Here is an 8,574-nt window from a genome sequence, read left to right on the forward strand (position 1 = left end):
TTCCATGCAGCGATTACATTTGTAGCGATCCTGGGTCTGTAAGGATAAAAGCCAACACGTGAGCCTTAGCTAATGGCTGATGGTTAACGTGTTGGGCTTGTAAGTTGGAGACCCGGGTTCGCGCACAGGCCTCGCCTGTGTTGTTACACATCATTTTATTATATTTGTTTTAGATCATGTATGATAATGTAAGACTTTATGTTGACTGTGCGTGCGTCTACTCTGTACGGCTTATAGCTACTGTCCTCATTGTTGAAGGTTCAGATGGGTGTATCCTATTTGGTGAAAATGTATCCTTTCCTCTGTCCTCACAGCCTTGTCTCCTTGTTGACCCGGAAACCAAAAAAGAGCTGACAAGATGCATGAAGGATGCTCCAAGTCTCCTCCTACAAAACTACAATAACTAATCAGTGCAATGAAGTGCTTCACAAAGCACAACAGAGAAACAGAATAACAGGAATCAACTGATGGCAACAACTTCAATTTAATCACACAAATAAGCTTCATTTACATGATCAATATTGACAGACACAGCAGTTATCCACAGCGATCTGATCCTCAGCCACTCACCTCCACAAACTTCCAAACTCTGGCAGCTGTGTGGACCTGATTGGAGGCGTGCCCATTTGTGAATACAGCCCCCCCCCCCCCACACACACACACACAAAGTAAATGGCTGCTCTGCCCTCTAGTGGACATTATACATAATAAAATAAACCATTGCTTTGCCTATATAAAAACACATTTTTACAAATCAAAGAGCTGAAACAATTTCAAACCTTGTTCTCAGGGAGCTGACATTTTTATCCAACAAAGCCAATGTCCATTTACTTTTGGTGGAGAAAACAATGGGATATAAATAATGTAAATAAAGTGAACGAGTAACTCCCCCTCCCTCTCGTAGTATAAAGCTTCCATCTACTGTTGCATTGCCAACTTTAATTGAATAGAAATCTTCTCCTGGTGGTAAACCTCTGAATCGACATCTTTATGGACCAATCAGCATGACCTGCTGCTCCTGTATAAGCCAACGATACTGATTTGAACTGTTAAACGGTATAAGCCAATGATACTGATTTGAACTGTGAAACCGTATAAGCCAACGATACTGATTTGAACTGTGAAACCGTATAAGCCAACGATACTGATTTGAACTGTGAAACCCTATAAGCCAATGATACTGATTTGAACTGTGAAACCGTATAAGCCAATGATACTGATTTGAACTGTTAAACCCTATAAGCCAATGATACTGATTTGAACTGTGAAACCGTATAAGCCAATGATACTGATTTGAACTGTGAAACCGTATAAGGGCCTGTGTCCACCTAGCGTCTTTTTCCGACGTTAAACGCTGGGAGTGCGCTGGGGAGCGCTGATCCGAGCGCACAATATACAAGGAAGCAACGTTAGCTCAGTGCGGTAGGAGCTTGATAGCTGACAGCTAGCAAGCTAACAACACAGGTAGGCTACGCTATTAAAAGCAGTAAGCACAACACTCACCAGAAATATTAAGTGTCTAGCCAATCTGCTCCCACAATTGAGCCTTTCTGTCTCTGTTGCGATAGTTTCTCCATATGATTAGTTGCCAGAAAAGGAGCACCCGACACCAGCGTCTTTCTGAAAAGTTAAATTATTCTCAGCTGGGATCGCTGGGAGCCGGCGCACAAAAACGCCGGAGCGCTCTGAAAATAGACGCTGGGTGCAGCGCACTTTCTATAGACGTCCGTGTGCGCTCGCATACGCTCTCCCCCCATTGGAAACAACTGAAAAAAGACGCTGGACCTGAGGAAAAGACGCTAGGTGGACACAGGCCCTAAGCCAATGATACTGATTTGAACTGTGAAACCGTATAAGCCAACGATACTGATTTGAACTGTGAAACCAAAACAACTTCAAGCTGGCTGGATAACTCACTAATCGTGCTCTGTGAAATCCCCCCCCCCCCATGTCTTTAGCAGCTTCGATTCCTCTGCCACTCTCTTCCTTGTTGATCTGGAATGACTCAGGAATTACCGGTGGCTGAGATTTCTGCCGTTCAAATCGCACGTTCCAGCACATACTCTCTCGGAGCAGAAACTCCCCGCCCACTGGAGTTTCAGGCCTCTCTCTACTTTAACTACTCCTCGACGACTGTGAAAAATTTGATTTTCTGTCAATTACAAGCCACTGTCCATGCTGCTGCAAATCCTACTGGATTTGGATGAAAGTTGCAGATGACTTCATGTCCCTTTCTGAGCCACGTCGTCGCAGTGCGACCACCATCACAAGTCAATGGTCCCTTTGAGTTTAAACTTCTTGACGGAGCGCTCGCTGGCACGCTGTTGGAACTTGTTTCCGTAGATGTGGGAGACGAAGCCATTGATTTCCACCGCAAACACGCTGTTCCTCTTGGGGATCACTGTCGCAAAAGAAAGAGACAAAACATCTTAAGAGACGTCCGAGAGCGCAAGGTTTTTCATCACAAGTCTGATCGCTGGGTTGAAACCTGCTCTGAAAAGACAACATGAATATTTTATGCCAATATTAGCATAAAAAAATCGATATCGGAAAATATCGGTATCGGTTTTCATGCCGATTTTTTTTTTTTTTTTTTTTTTAATACAACGGGAGTCTCACTGAGAGCAATGCTCTCTTTTTCAGGAGTGCCCTGTTCACATTCACACACACATTCATACCTGGAAGCTGACCAGTACAACCACAGTCTGATCTGTTGGCCACTGAGCAGCTCCACTGGAGCGGTTGGGGTTAAGGGCCTTGTTCAAGGGCACCTCAGTGGTGGTAATGAGGGAGGGGCAAGCGCTGCCTTTTCACTTTCCCCACCCAGATTTATCCTGCCGGTCCCGGGGATTGAACCGACGACCTTCTGGTCACAAGCTCGCTTCTCTAACACTTACAACTTTAACACAACATGCATATTATATATTAAACTCTTCAGCTACATTAAGCTACATTATGTAACTTGTTACGTGAAATTTTGGTGGAAAAAAAGCCCGCTTATATCGGTATCGGTTGATATCAGTTGATATCGGTATCGGAAATTAAGAGTTGGACATTATCGGATATCGGATATCGGTAAAAAAGCCAATATCGAACATCCCTAGTGTTGAGTGAGTGAGAGATCATTCAGCTGGCCAAACCTTTCAGTCGGTCCACTTTGGTGATGATCTTGAAGACGTGTTTGAACTCTTGAACCAGAATCCCTGTAGTTCCAACATATGACGGGCATCTGGACCGAACCACTGTGGAAAACAAGACAAGATGCTAGTAAAGTGACAAAGATAGGAAGTGCTTACAGAAATACATCCAAGTCATGGTCGACAACCAATTGTTAACATAGCAACACTTGGCTTAGACACTCTATTCTGTTATTGTTTAACGTTTTTTGTGCGTGTAAATTCATCCTTAATTAGTGTTCCATGATGATCTAAATGTTTCAGCGGCTTTTCCACCCTGATAAGATTAAGAATAATGTTCTGGGGGAAACACTGAAGTATTGAAATATTTTGACATAACAATGATCGATTGAATTTTGATATTAGCCTTAAAGGGATACGCCAACATTTTGGGAGATTCGCCTATTTGCCATATTGCAGACAGTAAATGGATAATGTGGATGCCTTTATCATCACTGTGCGTTCCCTACAAAGGGCGGTACAGCCCCCGCTGCCACTTTGCTAGTGCTACAATAGAGACACTGCGAAGCGCGTCATCATTCAGAAACCACACCCAAAATGGGGGGAAACAAAAACTCCCCCCCCCTCAATCCTGGCGTTCTCCTTTTTTTTTTTTTTACCTTTATTTAACCAGATAAGTGCGTTCTCCTATGTCACGTGTTGCACACAAAGATCATATATCCGGAAGATGAACACTCCAACTTACTTCCTTGACAGCTAAACCCACATTTTTCTTCTCGCCAATTCTCAACGGCTTCCTTGTTTTGCTCGGGAGTACAAAAAAAACTTGAATTGGCGATGTTTTACATTTGTTGTCAGCTTTTAGCTATGTTTAATTCAAGGAAAATGGCCTATTTCATGCAGTGTCTATGGTAGTGAATGGTACAGATTGCAACAGCGCCAGAAACACCCACATGTACTGTACATGTTGTGCCTCGTGTACTCGCCACGCGATAAAATAATAATCCAAAGTTACTGGAAACGGCCATTTTCTAAGTAAATCTACACACCGAGATCTAACAAAGATTAACCTTTACTGTTAAATACTGTGGACCACAGCATCATGCTGGATAGGCTTAGAGAGTGGGTGGGCATTTCAGGGAGAGCCCTAGATTGGTTTTCCTCATATCTCGGAGGAAGGTCCTTCTCAGTGGCCGTTGGTCCGTTCACTTCTGACCCTGCTCCCCAACCCTGTGGGGTACCACAGGGTTCCATCTTGGCCCCGCTCCTCTGGGCCTTATATTTGCTCCCCCTTGGCTCTATCATCAGCAGCTTTAAGGGTGTGTCCTACCACTGCTACGCTGATGATATCCAGCTGTATGTGTCCTTCACTCCGCAAAACATGCAGAAAATTAACATCTTACTGGACTGTCTAGCTGCCATTGAGGGCTGGATGGGGAGAAATTTCCTCCAGCTAAATGCGGCGAAGACAGAGGTACTTATAATTGCCTCAGACTCCCTAGCAGCCAAGGTAAAAAACCTAATGGGGCCCCTCACCACCAACGTTCACCCCCACATCAGAAATCTTGGGGTGTTCTTCGACCAGGCTATGAACATGGACAAACATGTTTCCTCACTGACCCGCAACTGTTTTTTCCACATCCGCAACATCGCTAAACTCAGGTCCATTGTGTCTCATGCAGAGCTTGAAATGGCTGTCCACGCATTCATATCATCCCGGTTAGACTACTGTAATTCACTTTTCACCTGTCTCAGCAAAGCCTCTGTTCACCGTCTGCAGCTGGTCCAAAACGCTGCCGCCCGCTTAATCACCAGGTCTAAAAAGTCCTGCCATATCACCCCCATTCTAGCCTCCCTGCACTGGCTACCAGTTCATTTCAGGATCCAGTACAAGATCCTGATTATCTCATACAAAGCTCTAAACGGCCAAGCCCCAGCCTACATCAGCGAGCTCATTCCACCACACCATAACACTCGTTCGCTGAGGTCCTCTGACCAGGGGCTTCTGGCAGTGCCCAGGACCCGACTAAAGACCAGGGGGGACCGGGCGTTTGGGGCGGCCGCCCCTAGACTCTGGAACGCACTTCCCCCGGTCCTGAGATCGGCTCCCTCCCTCAACTTGTTCAAGGGACACCTAAAGACGCACTTATTTAAGCAGGCGTTTGAGCAGTCTTAGGCCGTTCATCACGTCACTGTCCTCTTGCACTTGGTTTCATGTTTGTATATTGTTTTTAAGTTTTTATTCTATTTTCCTGTCATGTTATGCTTTGTTATTATTATGCCTTAGTGCCATATAGGCCTAAATGTTTTGACTGCTATATTTTGTACAGCACTCTGTGCATTCGTGCTGGGAGGGGTGCTTTAGAAATAAACTTTTACTTACTTACTTACTTACAAACTAACCAAGAGTAACTGAAGTTACTTCCTTGTTTGCCATGAGGCGCTGTACACAGCGCATGCGCCGTTGCCGCTAATGGGCTATATTGTGTGCATTGCTTGGCCTTGTATTAGCGCCGTTGCAATTCTAATTAATTATCTCCACCTCTGCTCGTTTGCATGCGGCGAAGCGGTAATCAGCTTCGCTCTGCGGTGGGCCATCACAGAGTGGGATTTCATCACAGAAAGCAAAAGTGAACTCCTACCTGTGATAATGGCACCATGGAAGTCTGCCTTCAAAAGCTTCTGCTGAACAAAGTGTGGACTGCTACAAAAGATAGAGAGGTTTATTAGAGATGTAACATGACTGGTAACCAAGCAAGAGACTATAGGACAGAGATGAAAAGACATTTGAAGTGGTCTCTAATGGGCGATAACGCCACTGAGCTCCAAACCGATACTCACCAGGATGGTTTCAATCCATTGCACAGGTCAATAATGTATTGTCTCCATAGGTTATGTAGTGGCAGGAAAAGTTCATATCTAGAGTTGAGAACATACAACAGTTAGCTTACGGCTAGTGTAGCATTTTAACAGTAAGAAATGATTAGGATGCAGCTACTGTGACAATTCAGATTTTTTTGATTACCAACCAACCTCTGGTGTTCGGGCTTGATGTGGAAAACCTTCAGTTCTCTCTTCTGTCTGGCGTTGAGCCCTTTGGCTTTCTTGCTGTGGCTCTTCTCTTTCTTCTTCTTGGGCCGGGCGTACTCCAGGATCACGGCTTTGTGAGCCAGAAGCTCCTTCAGATCCTGCTGTGACTTGGACTGGATGCTGTTCCTCAGGAAAGCCTGGACGAAAGTGTCTGCTTGAGAGTTCGTTTGAGACTGGAGATGAGAGGAAGACGATAATGAAGTTCACACAGGTTATTAGGTTTGAAATTTACTGTGGGAAAAATCCATATAGACTTTCATCGATATTCATATGCATTCTAACGGAATACTTTTTCAATGAGTCTGGCTCACCAGACGCAGCACAGCCCTCGGCACGTATGGCGAGGGCTTTGACGCTGTAGCATGTTTTCCACATTAGTTTAACTCTGCACTACTCTTACTACTCTACTACTAACAGTGAACTACTCTTATTTACTTGATATACTGTTGTAACCACCAGCTGCTGCTATAATGCACCATGTTTTGATGTGCTGTGCCTATTTTGATGCAACGCCGCCAACAATTATTTTTCTACCGAAAACTAATTTCCCCACGTGGACAAAGTAGCTACTACTATTACTTACTGATGGGCGGCATTATCTCTCAGAAGTAACTAAAGTAAATAAATAATCTGTCTGCTCACCTCAACACCAAGCATCTTCTCCAGGTCAGGAGGGAATTTGGCTCGAACAAGTCCATCTGTGCCAAAACACATGGATAAAACATGAATTATTACATTGCCCACATTATCCTACTCCAAGCCAATACAAAACATTTAAATTAGAAATGTCTTCGTGAACTTCTCCCTCTGGAAGCTATCAGCTTTTGGCTCAAGGATGGGCCATTCAAATTATTTCAAATCTGGATCCCCTTTCTGGACTATATTGGAGAGGATAGGGCCCGGGCCCTTCCGAGTGGTCTCTGCGGACTGGCATGGTCTGACGTGTGACGTGTGGTGGGCCTTTGTCCATTTGTTGGGTCTGCATACCCCTGCTGTGCTTTTTTTTTTTTTTTTTTTTAACCTTCTGCCTGCTGTGGGTGCTCTGTGCATTTGTTTTTGTTTGTGTGTTTGGTCTTGTGTTTCGCTGTTGTTGTTTTTGTGGAGATTGTGTGTGTTGTGTTGTGGGTGGCTGGGGACGGAGGGCATGTTATTTGTTATTGCATTCTTCGATGGCTATTTGCCCCTCTGATGGCTAAAAAATGAATAAACATACTTTAAAAAAAAAGAAATGTCTTCGTGTATCACCAACAATGGACAGATAATATGCATTTTACAATTAAACCCCCAGTTTCTGTAGACTTGACCTGATGGCTGATACTCTCCATTCTTTTATAGGCTACAAGTTCCAACTTGTCCAGGCGTCAAGTCAAAAGTCTAGTAATGTAATGTCGCCTTGCTTCGACAAAGCTATACATTATCTGACCAAAAGTGACCAAGGATCTTTTCTGATTCCTTAAGAGCCACCCCTCGATTCGGCATACTCAAATCGAAAAAGCACCCATAAAAAATACTTTTTAAATTTAGCTAACGCTAAACTACACTGCTCACTGACGTACCACCTTAGTGGTGTATTTTGGTCGAAGAAGATCGTGGGGAATTGTAATTTACAGCTGCTTCGTAGATGGGATGCATGCCGAACTGAAAAGCAGATCATGTTGGTTTAAAAAGGCTATTGAATGATACAGTAGTAGGCTATGTTATTGTACGTTATTTTGCAGAAAAGAAAGGCAACATTAACGCTAGCTAAATTGCTGGAGGTTCAGGCAGCATACGAGCGAACATTAACTGTCTGTACTCTGTTATGTAGCGTTAGGCACTTGTATTTTAGAGCGATATTACAGAGCTGTCTTTGAAGATTAAACTCACCGTCCATTTGCACGTTTTTGGTGGCTTCTTAAAGAGAAATGAATCAATTCTGACACCAGAGAACGACACATGTGTTGTGCAGAACAAGCTGCAACTATAGATAGAGACACCCTAACTTCCAGTCACTTCCTGTACCTGTGCCACTTTCACGCCCCCTTAGGAGACTGGTCAGCCAATGAAGTTTCATAATATTGACAGACAGCCAATCACAAGCCGAGAACCACGCCCATTTAGGAGATCGGAAGAGTTCAATGGAGCTCCAGGGATGACGTATTTTTGTAGGCTGAATGCGGAAGTCCCGAACTTCCTGGTTCTTCACTGTTTCTGTCTATGGGATTTTTGAATGGGTTTTCGGCGCGATGCTTCAAATAAGGTCTGTGGGCAACGCAAGTTTAATCAAACGCGAACCAAGGTTCAGCGGGATAATCTTCACACATGAGGACCACTTTCATGAGTTTTGTAGCGTAAATGCGAGCCCTAG

General features: G+C 44.2%; 1 protein-coding gene across 1 annotated transcript; it reads right to left on the reverse strand.

Moving 5' to 3' along the window:
- Nucleotides 1-680: 680 nt before the first annotated feature.
- Nucleotides 681-8,186, reverse strand: LOC310799691 (ribonuclease P protein subunit p29-like). The gene is made up of 7 exons (XM_083662282.1): nucleotides 8,094-8,186; nucleotides 6,870-6,925; nucleotides 6,171-6,400; nucleotides 5,979-6,056; nucleotides 5,780-5,841; nucleotides 3,141-3,242; nucleotides 681-2,401 (listed from the first exon to the last, which is right to left on the reverse strand). The coding sequence occupies exons 1-7, from the start codon at nucleotides 8,098-8,100 to the stop codon at nucleotides 2,265-2,267; spliced, it is 672 nt and encodes a 223-aa protein (XP_083518408.1). The 5' UTR covers nucleotides 8,101-8,186; the 3' UTR covers nucleotides 681-2,264.
- Between the last annotated feature and the right edge of the window lie 388 nt (nucleotides 8,187-8,574).

Source organism: Poromitra crassiceps (assembly GCF_964638095.1).
Source record: "Poromitra crassiceps genome assembly, chromosome: 28".
Taxonomy (NCBI): domain Eukaryota; kingdom Metazoa; phylum Chordata; class Actinopteri; order Beryciformes; family Melamphaidae; genus Poromitra; species Poromitra crassiceps.

Excerpts from the sequence above, each read along its gene's own strand:
- LOC310799691 (XM_083662282.1), bottom strand. Across the intron at positions 6,057-6,170 it reads ATCAAGCCCGAACACCAGAG|ATATGAACTTTTCCTGCCAC; the intron begins GTTGGTTGGTAA and ends TCTCAACTCTAG. Across the intron at positions 5,842-5,978 it reads AATGGATTGAAACCATCCTG|CAGTCCACACTTTGTTCAGC; the intron begins GTGAGTATCGGT and ends TATCTTTTGTAG.